The sequence below is a fragment of the Eucyclogobius newberryi genome, unplaced genomic scaffold (assembly GCF_026437365.1).
Source record: "Eucyclogobius newberryi isolate DKJ021-1_F unplaced genomic scaffold, fEucNew1.0.hap1 SCAF_200, whole genome shotgun sequence".
NCBI lineage: Eukaryota > Metazoa > Chordata > Actinopteri > Gobiiformes > Gobiidae > Eucyclogobius > Eucyclogobius newberryi.
In genome coordinates this window covers 1-17,778 of record NW_027315836.1, presented here as the reverse complement: position 1 = coordinate 17,778, position 17,778 = coordinate 1, and the positions used below count along the sequence as shown (strand labels likewise).

Genomic DNA, 17,778 nt, shown 5'->3' with positions numbered 1-17,778 from the left:
GACCACACATTTTTGCTTTTTTTTTCACACATATTTTTATCTGTTAGACCACATATTTTTACATGTTAGGACCACATATTTTTACATGTTAGGACCACATATTTTTACATGTTAGGACCACATATTTTTACTTTTTCACATGTTAGGACCACATATTTTTTTACAGGTTAGGACCACATATTTTTACATGTTAAGACCACACATTTTTTACATTTTTACATGTTTGGACCACACATTTTTACATGTTTGGACCACATATTTTTACCTGTTAGGACCACACATTTTTTACATTTTTACATGTTAGGACCACACATTTTTACATGTTTGGACCACATATTTTTACATGTTTGGACCACATATTTTTATATGTTAGGACCACATGTTAGGGCCACATATTTTTTAAAACATTTTTACCCATTAGGACCACATATTTTTTACATTTTTACATGTTAGGACCACATATTTTTGCATCTTCGGACCACATATTTTTACATCTTAGGACCACATATTTTTACATTTGTATATCTTAGGACCACACATCTTTACATTATATCCGTCTTTTCCCTCAGAAACTACTTCCACTTGCCGTACTTTGAGCGAAAGCCTTGTATTTTCATCAAGAGCTGGTGGCAGGACCAGCGAAGGAGACTTTACAACGCAAACGTGATCGACAACATCGCGGACAAACTGGCAAGTCCATGACTGCTGCGCTTTAATAATGGTTGTAAAAAGAAGCACGATTATATTAGAAAAATGTAAACAATTGTCTTATCTCTGTAGGAAGAGGGTCTGAACGACGTCCAGGAGATCATAAAAACAGAGAAGACCTATCCTGAACGCCGCCTGAGAGGAGTCCTGGAGGACCTCAGCCACGGGTGCAAGTCAGTCACACAAAAGTCAAAGGAAATTTAAAAAGTAAATGCAGCTAAAATCGAAATGCAACTCTTCCATCTTTCCCCCGTCTCCAGTCAGTTTCTGTCCCTCGCGAGCAAAGACCAGAACCAGTCGGGCCGGACCAAACTGGACCGGGAGAGGGTGAAGCTGTGCATGGCAGAAGTGGTGCGTGTGTCGCTTTAAAGAGTCCTCGTTTTTTTTTTCCTTCAGATTTAGACTATGTTTTGTCCAGATTTGAGTTCACGCTGTGGTTTTGCGCTGCAGGAGTCGATCGCTCAGCAGGCGAAGACCATGAGGACCCAGGTCAAGAGGAGCACCGTCCGCGACAAACTCAAACTCACCTTCAACTTCCTGCACAAGCTGCGCTTTTTGTCCGACGAGGTGAGAACGCTTCGGCAGTCTGCCCCGAGGCGGCTGGGGGCGGCTGGGGGCGGCTGGGGACGGCTGGGGGCGGCTGGGGGCGGCTGGGGGCGGCTGGGGGCGGCTGGGGGCGGCTGGGGGCGGCTCGTCCCGGGGTTTTTCACTTCACGACTCAGAAATAACTATTACTTGAACACAAATGATGATATTTATACATTACATTAACTGATTTCTGTGCGTATGAGACAGACTGCAACCCCAAACTTAAAGCGCCCCCTACAGGTCGGACGAATCATTGAACTAAAATGTAGATAAGATAAATATATTTAGAATTTTGCTAAAAAATTAAAACCAAAATATCCCAGAACAGTTAGTTTTTTAGATTTATAATTTCACTTCCTGTTTGTATATGATGACATCACACTAGGAAATTACCCAGCAAACACTGGGAGGGAGAAATAATTTAATGGCGAATTTATTTTGTTGAATTAATGTTTTTAGAGTAAAACATTTTGTATTATTTATGCATAAACTTAGACTGGAGTGTGATGTCACTTTTCTACCAATTTTGCAACGTTGTCTCCACAAATACCTGCTCGGTTGGTGTAAAACTATAATGTATATGTACAACAGGTATAATACTCCAAATAAAGTCAGAATTTGAAAATTGTCAGAACCTGTCACACGTCAATTTAAGAAAATACCGTGAAATAACTAAATACGACATTTTAAAGTTTGTAAAATGTTCTTTTCAAACATCTGAATGAGCATCTTCAAAAAGTGTGTTCACATTACTTTCAGTTTTTATTAATTGATGAAAATATCAGGACTTTAAAAAATAAATAAAAATAAATAACTTGCATAATATTTAGTTTTAAATTGGTAATAGCCATGGCTTTATCCATTTTTTTTTTTTTTTATATGTATCATTCTAAAACTCATGAATACGTTTTCATCAACATAAATATCATACAAACCACATGACACAGTTTGTACCTTGTGTTTTGTTTCTTTGCGTCTCAGCCTCAGCACAGCGTCCCCGACATCTTCATATGGATGATCAGTAACGGCAAACGCATCGCCTACGCCCGCGTCCCGTCCAAAGACATCCTGTACTCCAGCACCGACGAGGAGCGCGGCAAGGACTGCGGCAAAATCAAAACCCTCTTTCTACGGGTGAGCGCCGCTTCCGCTCGGCCCCGGACTGAGCGACGCCAGCGCTCGATCCAGCTTCTGCAGCTCCACGAATCCAGAACCAGCTCTTTAGTTTGGCGTATTTTCTGGAGTATAAGTCGCACCAGCCAAAAAACGCATAATAGAGAAGAAAAAAACATATATAAGTCGCACTGGAGTATAAGTCGCATTTTTTGGAGGAAATTTATTTGATAAAATCCAAAACCAAGAACAGACATTTCATCTGTAAATAGAGTTTAAAATAATAACAGATGAGAGATACTTATGCTAACGCTAACACCTTCAGCTACATGACGTATGCTAACGCTAAAACCTTCAGCTACATGACGTATGCTAACGCTAACACCTTCAGCTACATTACATATGCTAACGCTAACACCTTCAGCTACATGACGTATGCTAACGCTAAAACCTTCAGCTACATGACGTATCCTAACGCTAACACCTTCAGCTACATGACGTATGCTAACGCTAACACCTTCAGCTACATGACGTATCCTAACGCTAACACCTTCAGCTACATGACGTATGCTAACACCTTCAGCTACATGATGTATCCTAACGCTAACACCTTCAGCTACATGACGTATGCTAACACTAACACCTTCAGCTACATGACGTATGCTAACGCTAACACCTTCAGCTACATGACGTATGCTAACACCTTCAGCTACATGATGTATCCTAACGCTAACACCTTCAGCTACATGACGTATGCTAACACTAACACCTTCAGCTACATGACGTATGCTAACGCTAACACCTTCAGCTACATGACGTATGCTAACGCTAACACCTTCAGCTACATAACGTATGCTAACGCTAACACCTTCAGCTACATGATGTATGCTAACGCTAACACCTTCAGCTACATGACGTATGCTAACGCTAACACCTTCAGCTACATGAGGCACAGACAGAACTGTGGTAAGTGTCTGGTATGTGAACGTAACATATGAACAGTTATTCAGATAACTATAGCATAAAGAACATGCTAACAAGTTTAGCAAAGCATCAGTTTTACCCCAAATCACTAAATCCATTGAATTCTTCTTCCTCTGTGTCACTTCTAAACAACTCCACAAATTCCAGAGGAAGAGGAAGGGCAGATTCTTCTTCTGCGTCGCTTAGAGTCTAGAGCGCCCTCTTGTGGTTGTAAGTGTGAAAATTATGACTAATATCACATATAAGTCTCTCTGGAGTATAATTCGCACCCCGGCCAAAACTATGAACAAAAGGTACAACTTATAGTTCGGAAAATACGATAGTTCAATTTACTGCTCAAACACTTTTCACGCTACATCCCCCGCGTCCCTCTCCCGCCCTTGTGCTCCTCAGATCCCCGGGAAGAAGGGCTTCGGTCCGGCCGGTTGGACGGTGCAGAGCAAGATCGAGATGTACCTGTGGCTGGGGCTGAACCGCCAGCGCAGGGACTACCTGAGCGGGCTCCCCAACGGCTTCGAGGAGAACAAGCTGTCCAAGGGCCCCGGGCTGCCGTCCTCGCCGCCCGTCAGCCTCACCTACATGAGTCAGCCTCTCAGATCTCACGCACGGCGCAGATGTTCTCAAAGCTAATGCGACTCGCTTTCTGTCCCCAGTGAAGCAGATGTTCCAGCTGCGCGTCCACATGTACCAGGCCCGGAGTCTGTTCGCCGCCGACAGCACCGGCCTCTCCGACCCTTTCGCCCGGGTTTTCTTCTCCACCCAGAGCCAGGTCACCGAGGTAAGAGCGTCGTGTTGAAGATGGAGGCGCGGGACGAGGCTTTAGACGTTATTTGAACTCAGACAAGACTGAAATCATCGTCTTTGGCGTTAGCGGAAAACCTCCAGAGTCTCGCTCTAAAACCTACAAACCAAGTTAGAAATCTGGGGGTAATAATGGACTCAAACATGGACCGGCCTCCTGCTGGTGCCAGAGTCGGGACTAAACATGGACCAGCCTCCTGCTGGTGCCAGAGTCAGGACTAAACATGGACCGGCCTCCTGCTGGTGCCAGAGTCAGGACTAAACATGGACCGGCCTCCTGCTGGTGCCAGAGTCAGAACTAAACATGGACCGGCCTCCTGCTGGTGCCAGAGTCAGGACTAAACATGGACCGGCCTCCTGCTGGTGCCAGAGTCGGGACTAAAAATGGACCGGCCTCCTGCTGGTGCCAGAGTCAGGACTAAACATGGACCGGCCTCCTGCTTGTGCCAGAGTCAGGACTAAACATGGACCGGCCTCCTGCTGGTGCCAGAGTCAGGGCTAAACATGGACCGGCCTCCTGCTGGTGCCAGAGTCAGGACTAAACATGGACCAGCCTCCTGCTGGTGCCAGAGTCAGGACTAAACATGGACCGGCCTCCTGCTGGTGCCAGAGTCAGGACTAAACATGGACCGGCCTCCTGCTGGTGCCAGAGTCAGGACTAAACATGGACCGGCCTCCTGCTGGTGCCAGACTCAGGACTAAACATGGACCGGCCTCCTGCTGGTGCCAGAGTCAGAACTGTTTTGTGTCATTTCTGTCATTTAAAAGAGAGTCCCGCCTCTTTTCGCTGACCTCACGCTCACGTCCCGTTCCAGGTTCTCCCGGAGACGCTGTGCCCGACCTGGGACCAGCTGCTCGTCTTTGAAAACGTGGAGCTCTTCGGCGAGGCCACGGAGCTCCGGGACGACCCCCCGATCATCGTCATCGAGCTCTACGACCAAGACACGGTGGTAAGAGTCGGAGGAGCGCCACGTTTTCTCACCAAACCGCACAAGAAACCAAGTATTTCCTTTAGAGTCGTAAAACACAAAATCCTTATATTATTTTAATTTAAATGTATACAATACTTTATACCAGAAAAAGAAAACTTGTTGTAGCGCTGGACGATACAATGTTTTTCCTATTGATTGACTATGATTTTTGATTGTATTTCGACTTGGATTAATTTCCTGGACGTATAAAGACAGACTTTTATTTGTCTCATAAATGGGAATAACAGTAGTAGTAGTAGTAGTAGTAATAGTAGTAGTAGTAGTAGTAGTAGTAATAGTAGTAGTAGTATTTCACGCATCCTAAATGAGTTCCTAAGCGTTTTTTGCGACTTTCAGAGACAAGAACGTCTGCACATCCTGGTTCTTTGACGATAAAATTAGAATGCTAGTCTACGCAGGCAGCACACAGACGTCTCATTTTGACTGCAATACATTTGTAACGAATTCTGCTCAACTACATGGACAAAAATTGTGTACAGCCATTTTAATTTCCATTTTAACACCGTAAAATGCATCAAACTGATCGCTGACAGTTAGAAATGACAGACTAATGCACAGCCCGACTTGTTTAATTGTGTTTCTTTCATTAGTTCTTGGATTAATTGTGTAAAAAAATCACTCAAACAGCGTTGTCATCATCTGTTTATGCAAGAGTCTTATTTCATCCAGTACATTTAAAGTATTTTGCTATCAATTTCACACCTGCTCCGGCGAAAAACTCCCGTTGTTTTGGACCACGCTGGGATAAGTAGAGCTTGTGCTTGTTTGACACTAGAGCGTGTACGTGTGCAGTCCACGCAAAAGACATGCAACAAGGACAATTGTACACGACTGGAATACTTTCACCTCACCGAACTTGTCCCTGTTGCATTTCTTTAACCGACGTTGTGCTTTGTTGAATGTGCGACACGACCAGAACATGTTTGGACCCGGTGAGGTACAATGGAAACCAGACAGATCGTGACACTGTTGCTGGCGATCGCGGCGGCCATCTTGTGAATGTAAGAGCGGTGATATTTTACACATTCTGATGGAGGATTATGCCCAAATATTTAAGACATTCTGTTTAAGGGAGGTCGCCAGTAAGAAATAATTTTTAGTTCAGTAATTTTTAGTTTTTGTATACCGTATTTTCTGGACTATAAGTCGCACCAGCCAAAAAATGCATAATACAGAAGAAAAAAACATATATAAGTCGCACTGGAGTATGAAATGCAGTTGCAAGTGTGAAAATAACAAATAATATCACATATAAGTTGCTCCGGAGTAGAAGTATATAAATATAAATATAAGTCGCACCCTGGCCAAAACTTTGAAAAAAGATGCGACTTATAGTCCGAAAAATACGGTATTTAGTTTGTATCCAGAAATTGTATAAATATCATGAAGGAAATGCATAATTTTAGAATCAGAATCAGATTTTTTTTTTTATTGTCAGTGAACAAACATACAACAATGAACAATATTAAAAGCAAGATATATCGAATAAGGCATGAATTATTATTATTATTTTTTTTAATAATTTACTAATAAGATGATAAAAAATAGACTTGAGTATATGCACAAAATTCACAGTTAAATTCACAGATGTAGTGCAGAGAGTGAACAGTGCAATGAGTCATATTATTGTTGAATTGTTGTTAGTAAATAATAGAACATAATCTGTGTAACAGGCAGTTTGATGTTCCGTCCCATCGATTGTAACACCACCGATTGTTTCTGGTCGTCACTGATTCCAAGTACAAAGCGAACACGAGGGGAGACCGAGTACAACCCTGCCTCGCCCTTGTTTCCAGAGTCAGTGGAAATTAATTTTAATTCTAATGTTGGGCAATCTTCCTCTGCTCCCTTCTAATAAAAAAAAAAAAAATTAGCTTAGTAGATTTTTACTGTCACAACATGGCTGCTGGGACTCAATGCCTTTTACTATAGGTGGACATTCCTCTAGTTTTCCTTATACCTCATCATTTAGACCCCTGTATAACCACTAACTGCAAGAGAGACTTTACGTGTATTTCCCAGTCGGCATTTTTGGCTCAACGAATCATCCGCTCATTCCTGTTTTGCAGTTCACTGGTTATTTTTGCCTTGTCTGTCACGAAACGTGTGCAGAAAAAGCCATGTTTCTACCTGTACAACCTGTGTAAATGTCCTGGTGATGGGGTCTGGGGGAGGACAATGCCGTTGCTTTGTCTAAAGTACCATTTGAAGTTGTTTGAGGACTGGTGGAGTCGGTGTTTTCGTATGTTTCCAGGGCAAAGCCGACTTCATGGGCCGGACGTTCGCCAAGCCGGTCGTCAAAATGGCCGACGAGCACTACGGCCCGCCCCGTTTCCCCCCGCAACTCGAGTATTACCAGATTTACAGAGGGAACTGCACGGCCGGAGAGATGCTGGCCGCTTTTGAGCTGCTGCAGGTCGGTTTAAGTCAGATTTTTGATCGTAAATGTCAGTTACATCCAGAGGTTTCCGGGACGTTTACGTGATCGAATCAGACATTCGCACGTCTCGACCTGAACTCCATATATTAGAAGCAGAAAGGTTTTATTGCCGTTGTCCGTGAACCAAATCCACAAACTAGAAACTTGTTTTGTCGACATGAAAAAATGAATAATAGCAGTAAATTGTAAAAACATAAACTATGATCAAATAAGGCATAAAAATAAGGAGTTTACTCAATAGAAATTTGAGTTTTTTGTGTCTGTTCTTTCAAAATACCAGAATCTGTGAAATATCAATGTTTTGTGGGTCTAACTCTAACTTTAAACACATTTTGCATCCAAACTGTTTCTCAGATCTCAACGAGTAGTTTCTCCAAATACTTTTCTACTCTTACTTAATTCATTATTTGGGTCAATACTTTGTACTTGTGTTAATATTATTTAAAAGTAACATTACAAGTAACTCTTACTTGAGAACACATTTTGGCTTCTTTACCAGCTCTAGGTACATGAAAAGGTTTAGGTTTGGAAGATATTTGTGCTGGATTCGCCCAGTTTCAATACATTGCATAAATACAAATGAAAGAAAGTGCATTTAACTGTTAAATACATTTCATACAGCGAAACAAACGTCCTGATGATACTGAGCTCTGCGTGTCGTTTTAAACCTGCGCAAATAACGAGTATCATCGTTTTCAACAATAGTAATAAAGACGTGATTTGAGGCGGACCGCTGTGTTGCAGATCGGGCCGAACGGTAAAGCCGACCTGCCCCCCATCGACGGCCCCACGGACATGGACCGGGGCCCCATCCTCCCGGTTCCTCTGGGGATCAGACCGGTGCTCAGCAAGTACCGGATCGAGGTGAGAACACGCCAAGGAACGATGTGACTGATACGTTTATGATTATTATCAACGTTATATTGGGGGAAGTCGTACTGTAAAGAACGCTGCAAAAAGACACAATTTACACACATTATTTTTTACAAGTTGTTACCAATAATCCGTTTAATTACTATATTTTCTGGACTATAAGTCGCACCAGCCAAAAAATGCATAATACAGAAGAAAACATATATAAGTTGCACTGGAGTATGAAATGCGGTTGCAAGTGTGAAAATAACAAAAAATATCACTTATAAGTCATAATATATATAAGTATAAGTCGCACCCCGGCCAAAACTATGAAAAAAGGTGCGACTTATAGGCCGGAAAATACGGTATTTGACAAATACGTTAATTATTATTATCAACATTATATTGGGAAAGTTGTACTGTAAAAAACCCTGCAAAAAGACACAATTTACACACATTATTTTTACATATATATTATCAATCATCCGCTTCAAATATACATATTTTCAATCTAGAATCTCTTACCATTATCTGATTAAAAATGTACAGAAACTACGGTATCTCAATGTGTAATAGAAAAAGTAATTTAGTCTACTAAAATAAAAAAAGACAAAAACATAACCAGACAAACCAAACAAAATAAATAAAACTAAATTTAGTCCATTTAAATGTGATTTGGGGCTAGGACTCAGATCAGATCTCAGGGGGATTTTTACTGGTTTTATAAAGGTCAATAAAACAAAATAAGTCCTTTTTTAATTTCAACATAATTCGTTTTTTTAATATTTGAAATACCGTATGAATTTGCTTCTATGTTTTTATTTATTTATTTTGACATACACCGTTTTATATTTTTAAAAACTGTATTGTGTTTTTACTTTTTTAAATGTGTTTTAACGTTGTAAAGCACTTTGGATTGCGCTTTATACAAATTGTGCTCTATAAATACATTTGACAGATTGATTGATAATGTAGATAATCCATTTTGCAGTACATTATCTAAAGAGTGCAATAAATATTTAAAACACATGGAAAGGCCGTGTCAAGTTAACAATAAAGAGCTCCCGTTGGGTTATAAGTGATATAATGGTGAGTAAACGGTTGATCCGGAGGCGTTTCTCCTCCTCTCAAACGTCCTACACTTCCTCCTCTGCAGGTTCTGTTCTGGGGCCTGAGGGACCTGAAGCGGGTGAACCTGGCGCAGGTCGACCGGCCCCGGGTGGACATCGAGTGTGCGGGCAAAGGCGTGCAGTCGGCGCTCATCCCCAACTACAAGAAAAACCCCAACTTCAGCACGCTCGTCAAGTGGTTTGAAGTGGTACGGGACGCTCGGACCGCTTAGAAACTATAAACCTACAACAGATGTGACCGTTTGGCACTACTTTGATCAAATGTAACATGGCTTAGTATTTAAGTCAAAAGAAAAGGAAAAAACCACTAAAGCGCAGGTAAAGAGGAATAAAATCAATGTAAAACATTTTCTGTAGATCGCTAACACAAATCCAATATAATGTTTCATGTAAAACTGTGAAAAAATTGCCAAAATTGCACGTATCTGGGACATATAAATCTGAAAAAAGGGCGGAGCCAAATTAAAATTTCTTGATTCTATTTGTTGACGCAATTTTTTTTTACTGAGGTGTTTTTGGATATCTTACTTTATATTTGAGTGAATATTGGTGTGAAAATGTAAACTGCCACTTTTTTTTGTTAAAGCAGAACTAAGTAACATTTTGACCTTATTCAACATCTTTGTAAGTCCCTGTGACGGTTAAATATATTTTTTTGAGGTGTTTGAAGTGTCTGTCATCGCCCCCTGCTGTCTCTGGGCTGTAAACCAGCCTTGCAACGTTTGCGGCGAACTCTCCTGAGAAACCCTGACTCTTTATGTATATTTGGCTCTGTATGTTTTTGTATGTGATTATACTGACTTATTATGATGAAGAAAGAAAACAAAAGCTTTTTGCGTCTGTTCTCTGACAATGTACTTTCATAAGCGAGCTGCAGGGGGAGCTCTATCGTCAGAGTTACTTAGTTTTACATGAAAACTAGAATAAATCAGGCTTGGAATTAGTTTTCAACAAATCCCTTAAAGCCTTAAAGTTCCTTGTACTGTGAGTGTTGAAGGCCCCGTCGCCACGTTGTAACACCATCTCCTCGTAGGACCTGCCGGAGAACGAGCTGCTGCACCCGCCGCTGAACATCCGGGTGGTGGACTGCAGAGCCTTCGGCCGCTACGCCCTGGTCGGGTCCCACGCCGTCACGACGCTCCGCAAGTTCATCTACAGGCCCGACGACAAGCAGGCCAACAACTGGAACACCAACGGTACGACGCTTTGGGTTTCAGACGGATTCGTACTTAGAAAAACACGTACGCTAGTGATGGCAAAATGAAGCCTCGCAGGACCATTCAAAGGGTTTTGTTCACTTCACTGCGTCATCTTGTGTCATCTCGAAGTAATGTAAAACAGGTACTGTATTTTCCGGAGTATAAGTTGCACCAGCCAAAAAAGGCATGATAGAGAAGAAAAAAACATATATAAGTCGGACTGGAGTATGAATTGCAGTTGCAAGTGTGAAAATAACAAATAATATCACATATAAGTCACTCCGGAGTATAAGTATAAAAGTATAAATATAAGTATAAATCGCACTCCGGCCAAAACTATGAAAAAGATGCGAATTATAGTCTGGAAAATACAGTAATGAACCTGTAGAAAAACACACAGATACGTTGAAATTAGTTATTTCTCTCAAAATACTCAAAAATGTACCAAAACTACCAAGAAATACATCTTCATTGAGTTGAAGGTATTTTGAAATAAGAAGTATATGATTATCTCCATATTATACAAAAATCTGCCAAATTACAATTCAATTCAATAAAATTATCTCCGTTTGTTTTTTGGTTTAGAGGAAATAGTGGTGGTCAACACAGAGCCGGATCAAAACTTCAAGAAGATGGACACGGTGGTCAAACTGGATATGGTGAGTTTGTGCTGAATATTCCCCCCGACGATTCACATTTCAAATTCAAGTATTAACGATGTTGACTTTGGCGCCAGGGCTCTGATGCCGTGGTCAAAGTGGAGGTGAGCGTTCACTTTACGTATGAGTGCGTTTGACGTGAGCACAAAGTGACCGGGCGCGTTTGTGAACAGGACGACGACAAAGGGTCGAAGAAGAAGCGTAAGAAGGGCGAGGAGGTGGAGGACGAGGGTCTGGACGAGAGCATGCTGGACTGGTGGTCCAAGTACTTCGCCTCCATCGAGACGCTCACTGAGGTCTGGACTCGACACTGTTGCTCTGCGTGTGAGACATTTAAACTGAGTAATACAGTTTAAATGTGGAATGCTACTGAACTGGCTGTTTGAATGTCATTATGGTTAATTACTGGATCTGTCCTCGAGGAACAACATGAAGTTCAGTATCTGGAAAGGCTCTAGTTGAAATTGATCGGGAAAACCTGATCGTGATGAGTATTTGATTCTGATTGGTCGAAGTGTCACATTGGAACAAGTCGAGAAATCAAACTTTTGTTGAATCCAGCAAAAGTAGTTCCCTCTGCACGTTTTTCAAACACAGAATAATATTTATTCCTGCTAAAATTGACTGTAATACATCTGTGAGCGTCGCCATGTTGGTTTGTTGGGCTCTTTGGGGTTTGTTTGGTTCTTTGGGTTCGTTGAGTTTGCTGGGTTCATTTGGTTCATTGGGTTTGTTGGGTCCGTTGGGTTCGATGGGTTCATTTGGTTAACTTGGTTCGTTTGATTAGTTGGGTTCCTTGGGTTGCTTGGGTTCCTTGGATTTGTTGGGTTTGTTCGGGTTCCTTGGGTTCATTGGGTTTGTTTGGTTCCATGGGTCCCTTGGGTTCAATGGGTTCCATGGGTTCATTGGGTTCGTTGGGTCCGTTGGGTTCGTTGGGTTCGCTTGGTTCGTTTGGTTCGTTTGATTAGTTGGGTTGCTTGGGTTCCTTGGATTTGTTGGGTTTGTTCGGGTTCCTTGGGTTCCATGGGTTCATTGTGTTTGTTGGGTTTGTTTGGTTTGTTGGGTTTGTTGGGTTCGTTTGGTTCCATGGGTTCCATGGGTTCCTTGGGTTCCTTGGGTTCAATGGGTTCGTTAGGTTCGTTGGGTCATTGGGTCCGTTGGGTTCGTTTGGTTTGTTTGGTCCCTTGGGATCATTTGGTTTGTTTGGTCCCTTGGGTCCCTTGGGTTCCTTGGGTTCGTTGGGTTCGCTTGGTTCGTTTGATTAGTTGGGTTCCTTGGGTTGCTTGGTTTCCTTGGATTTATTGGGTTTGTTGGGTTCATTGGGTTCCATGGGTTCATTGGGTCCCTTGGGTTTGTTGGGTTCCTTGGGTTCCTTGGGTTGCTTGGTTTCCTTGGATTCGTTGGGTTTGTTGGGTTCTTTGGGTTCGTTTGGGTTCGTTTGGGCCCTTGCTTTGCCTTTGGGTCCTCCCCAAACCACAATACTACTGATACTACTACACAATACTAAATACGATTGATCCGGTCCCGCATCAAATGTGGTTTGGGTTTGATCGTAACCGCGGGACCCAAGATGAATTCTTGTGAGATTGTGAAATCTCAAATATCCTAAGAATTCATCTTATTGGCCAGGTTTCAATAAATGACTTTAAAAACAACAGACAGTTTTTAAGTTCTGTTCAAATATTGATGTCGTACCTTTAACACCAAACTTAAGTATTTTGTGAAATGTTGGACTGTGTACTTGATCAAGGGGATTCTAAAGTATTATCATTAGGCAGAGCAAAATAATATGTCTGTTTGCCGTAACCCGACCGAGCCGTCAAAATTATAGCCGACTGAAAAAAAAAAATGGTGGGTCGGGTTACAGCAAAAAGACAATTTATTTGGGGCAGCCTTAGCGTATAGATGTTCTGACAACACAACTTTAAACTTACATCTTGATTTCCTTCATAACCGCTGGTGTTTTGCGTGAATAGTGTGGTTTTAGTTGAAGTTACTCCTGCAGTATTTGGTTTTGTGTCGTCTCCGCAGGCGCTCCGAGCACAAGAGGCGACGCTTTCAGACACAGAGGACAACAACGACATGGATTTGGGCGACGGAGGTAAAAAAAAACACTTCAATAAATCAGTTTGACTTGAAAATCGATTGTTTTTTTCCTCTTACACTCTTAAGTAAGTCCACAGTATGGCACCAGCTCATACTGTCCCTGTCCCACTGCAGTAGAAGTTGTAGTAGTTGTAGTGATAGTTTAATGTTTGCATGTGTGTCCTCTTGAGTCTGTATCTATGGTTAGTTTTTAGTCCAGACATAGATAAAAGAAGCATAAACGTTGTAAAAAATAAGGACACGCTTTATATGTTTTAACACTAGGCCACAGATGGAGTCTCACCTGTCCGTCCCACCACAGCAGCAGTTTATATAGTAGTTGTACTGCAGTAATGTCATCGTTTGTGTGGTAGCATCAGTAAATCGTTTGCAGAGAGTCAGGTTTGTGATGTAAATGTGTGTACACAGTATGACACAGATCGTTAATGTCACAAAAAGAAGCTTCATTTCAATATTTCACTCACTGGTAAACGCCTGATTCGTCCCAGAATGTTTGATTTGACTGAAAATAAGTGCTTTCTTTTTATAAATATATTTAACATACATTTCCAGCTGCTTTAATTATTGTAGTAGCAGTAATAGTAGCAGTATTGTACTGTAGCTTTAGCATTTTAATCAAACGTTGCATGTTTTTAACCCGTGTGTGATTGTGTGGTAAACTCGCCGTATCGATAGCAGTAGTAGTAGTAGTAGTAGTAGTAGCAGTAATAGCTGTAGCTGTAGTAGCTGTAGCAGTAGCAGTAGTAGCTGTAGCAGTAGTAGCAGTAACTGTAGTAGCAGTAGTAGTAGTAGCTGTAGTAGTTGTAGCAGTAGTAGCTGTAGCAGTAGTAGTTGTAGCAGTAGTAGCTGTAGTAGCTGTAGCAGTAGTAGCAGTAGCTGTAGTAGCAGTAGTAGTAGTAGCTGTAGTAGCTGTAGCAGTAGTAGCAGTAGCAGTAGTAGCTGTAGCAGTAGTAGTTGTAGCAGTAGTAGCTGTAGTAGCTGTAGTAGTAGTAGCTGTAGTAGCTGTAGCGGTAGTAGCAGTAGCGCTTGTAGTATTCTAAATGTTGCACGTGACTAACTTGTCTCTCTGTCCCGCCGCAGTCGTCCTCCAATCGCAGCTCTTCAAAGTGACATGAATGAAAAACATGGCCTGTATTTGATTCACGCACAGCGGATGCTTCCATGAAAGTCCTCGAATCGTAAAACTCGACTCCGACTAGCGAGAAACAACCGCTCAAAACCACCGCTCAAAACCACCGCTCAAAACCACCGCTCAAAACCACCGTCCGTATTCTATCTTGATCCTGTTCTGCTCCGCGTCTCATTACCAGAAAAGATCAAGCGTCAAGTAGAAACATTGACTCACGAATATACAAATAAATTGATTTAAATTTGCACGGAAATCAATACTTTTTTGGGCATTTTACTCCGCGACCTGGGCCTTCTGTTCATAAAGAGAAAATGAAGAACATAAAAACAGATTGCAGTAGTATAGACGTTTTAAAATGCGCCGTGATCAGAACGTTAAAATTCCAGAAAGGAGGCAAAATGAAGTGAAAGATATATTAGAGGTCTTTATAACAGAAAATAAGAAGCAATTTTGAATTTCCATCTTAGAAATGTCGGTTAGTTTGCTTTTTTATTACAACGAATATTGTAATAAAAACGAGTACAAATATATGTTTTTTTCTTCTCTATTATGCATTTTATGGCCGGTGCAACTTATAGTCCGGAAAATACGGTAAACTAATCATGTAAAATACAACAGTAAAAGTGCTTAAACCCTTTTTATTTAACCAAACCACCTTGATTTTTCATATTATCTGAGCTTAATCCCAGTGAAATCCGATCACGTTCCACTTCATTTGTGCTTCGGTTCTGAAACGCAGAACGTTCTCGTTCACACGTTTTAAAAGCGTTTCTACGGCTCGACGCTGAAACCTAAAATTTGACGACTTTCATATTGAATTCATGTCTCGAGTGCTTTTCCCCTCCTCTTTTTTGCCCCTATTGCACTTCCTTTTCTTTTCTGTGGTGGAAAAACTGTTCAGAAATCAAACCTGATGACTCTCACGTGAAAGGGTCCAAAAAGGGGAAAGCCCGGAAGAAGAAGTCCATGGCCCAGGATCCGTTTGAGAAGAAGAAGCCCAAACTGGACGAGCTCAAGGTGAAGCTTCTTCTTCTTCTTGTTTTATGGCGGTCGTATCCAAGTGTTACATTACCGCCCCCTACTGTAATTGTACGTCTTTGACTTTAGACTTTATTCTTTAGACTTTATTCTTTAGACTTAATTCTTTAGTCCTGAAGTCCTACACTATAAATAAGCCTGAACACTAAACATACACTTTATGTGGGGATGACGACCGCTTCGCATGTAAAGCACTTGTTTAGTGTGCACTTTTGCACGGGCTTCGCCCGTTTACAATGGTCCTACTAATTAGTATGCACGGGGCGTGCATGAGTGAGGAGTGCGTTAGTGAGTGGTGCTCGGGCCTAATAATAATAATAATAAAATCAAAAGGACATAATTTCACTGTAACTTCACTACAAAAACAATAGTGGATGACTCTCTATGGACATCTGTTATAAAAGCTTGATTTCTTTAGCTGAAAATGTGTTTTTTTATCTCCCGTGTGTTTTTTTTTGTCTCCCGTGTGTGTTTAATCAGGTTTATCCTAAAGAGTTGGAGAGTGAATTTGACAACTTCGAGGACTGGCTCCACAGCTTCAACCTGTTCAGGGGAAAAGCCGGCGATGACGAGGAACAAAACGCCTCAGACGAAGACAGGATCGTGGGGAAATTCAAAGTAAAAAACTGTTCCATCAGCAAACTAGCCCAACAACTATTTATGATGACACAATTCAACCAGTTTAACCCTAAAATATGCTAAAATGAGGCTTTATGAGTTAAAATATCCCCAAAAAATGACATATATTTTGATGAAACAGCTGTGCCCTTTCTGTGTCGTAGGTTATTTTAGTTGTCGATTGGTCATGATTATTCCAATACATTTTCACACTGCAGTTATTGAGCAAGACACTTCTCACTGTTATGACTTAGAAAGGGATAAATAATGTCTTGTGCTTTGGAATATTGAAAAATAAATGCAATTCTCGTCTTTTGTTTCTACTTCCAAAAATATTCCAATTTTGTTTTGCGAAAGCGGAAGAACTTTATCATTTAAGAGGCATTTATGACTTTAAAGTGCCCAAAAAACAAGGAAAAGTGTCTTTATTTTATGTTGAATTAGTGAATAATCCAATTATATATAACTTCAAAAGTCCATTTAAATGTTAATTATTTCATTGTTTCAAAGCACCAAGCAGAAGAAAAGAGAGAGTACAGTAAAAAAAAAAATTGGGATTAATCTGTGTTTTTCTTTAATTCAAAAAGAGTAGTAATTAAAAAAAAAGAAAGTTAAAAAATAATTATTAGAAAATGGGGAGTCTGAATTAACTCAAATTTTTGACATCCATACCGAAAATTTAACTTTTTTTCTTTTTCTTTTAAATAGAATTAGAATTATAGAAAAATGGTTGTGTTAAAAAGTATTTCTTCCACTCTTTTTGCATGTTATGTTTGTATGTATGACAGTTTGTACTTGAATGACGTGTGTTTGTGTGTTTTCTTTGTCATTGATGGTGTTGTTCCTGGTCAGGGCTCGATGTGCATGTACAAAGTGAGCGACGACATGTCCCGGGACTCCAACTTCGACTCGAACATGGGAATGTTCCAGAACATTCCTCACAACGACCCGGTGAACGTGCTGGTGCGAGTCTACGTGGTCCGGGTGAGCTGCCAACTGCACACGCCCCCCACGCACACGCCCCCCGCGCACACACGCGCCGCACATGCCCCGCACACGCCCCACACACGCCCCGCACACGCCCCGCACACACGCCCCACACACGCCCCCGCACACGCCCCACACACGCCCCCGCACACGCCCCCGCACACACGCCCCACACACGCCCCCGCACACGCCCCGCACACACGCCCCCCGCACACGCCCCGCACAGACACCTCGCGCACACGCCACACACGCCCCCCCGCGCACATGCCCCCGCGCACACGCCCCCGAGCAAAGGCCCCACGCCCCGCGCACCTGTGTAGATCAGGAGTGATATTGTGTGTGTGTGCTCTTGACTAGGCCACCGACCTGCACCCGGCCGACATCAACGGCAAAGCGGATCCGTACATCACCATCAGACTTGGAAAGACGGA

General features: G+C 41.8%; 1 protein-coding gene across 1 annotated transcript in view; it reads left to right on the top strand.

The window, feature by feature from the left end:
* The window catches only part of LOC140369882 (otoferlin-like), a gene marked incomplete at its 3' end in the record, with an annotated part of 30,165 nt that extends 12,392 nt beyond the window's left edge, over positions 1 to 17,773 (top strand). Inside the window, exons 13-32 of the mRNA XM_072456979.1 lie at positions 570 to 690; positions 781 to 881; positions 969 to 1,059; positions 1,159 to 1,275; positions 2,278 to 2,430; positions 3,787 to 3,976; positions 4,047 to 4,171; positions 5,010 to 5,144; positions 7,441 to 7,602; positions 8,371 to 8,490; positions 9,638 to 9,799; positions 10,645 to 10,807; positions 11,396 to 11,469; positions 11,547 to 11,573; positions 11,643 to 11,765; positions 13,501 to 13,570; positions 15,606 to 15,721; positions 16,223 to 16,360; positions 17,213 to 17,344; positions 17,705 to 17,773. Coding sequence (XP_072313080.1) covers positions 570 to 690; positions 781 to 881; positions 969 to 1,059; positions 1,159 to 1,275; positions 2,278 to 2,430; positions 3,787 to 3,976; positions 4,047 to 4,171; positions 5,010 to 5,144; positions 7,441 to 7,602; positions 8,371 to 8,490; positions 9,638 to 9,799; positions 10,645 to 10,807; positions 11,396 to 11,469; positions 11,547 to 11,573; positions 11,643 to 11,765; positions 13,501 to 13,570; positions 15,606 to 15,721; positions 16,223 to 16,360; positions 17,213 to 17,344; positions 17,705 to 17,773 — 2,389 coding nt within the window. The remainder of the gene's footprint in view (positions 1 to 569; positions 691 to 780; positions 882 to 968; positions 1,060 to 1,158; positions 1,276 to 2,277; positions 2,431 to 3,786; positions 3,977 to 4,046; positions 4,172 to 5,009; positions 5,145 to 7,440; positions 7,603 to 8,370; positions 8,491 to 9,637; positions 9,800 to 10,644; positions 10,808 to 11,395; positions 11,470 to 11,546; positions 11,574 to 11,642; positions 11,766 to 13,500; positions 13,571 to 15,605; positions 15,722 to 16,222; positions 16,361 to 17,212; positions 17,345 to 17,704) is intronic.
* Between the last annotated feature and the right edge of the window lie 5 nt (positions 17,774 to 17,778).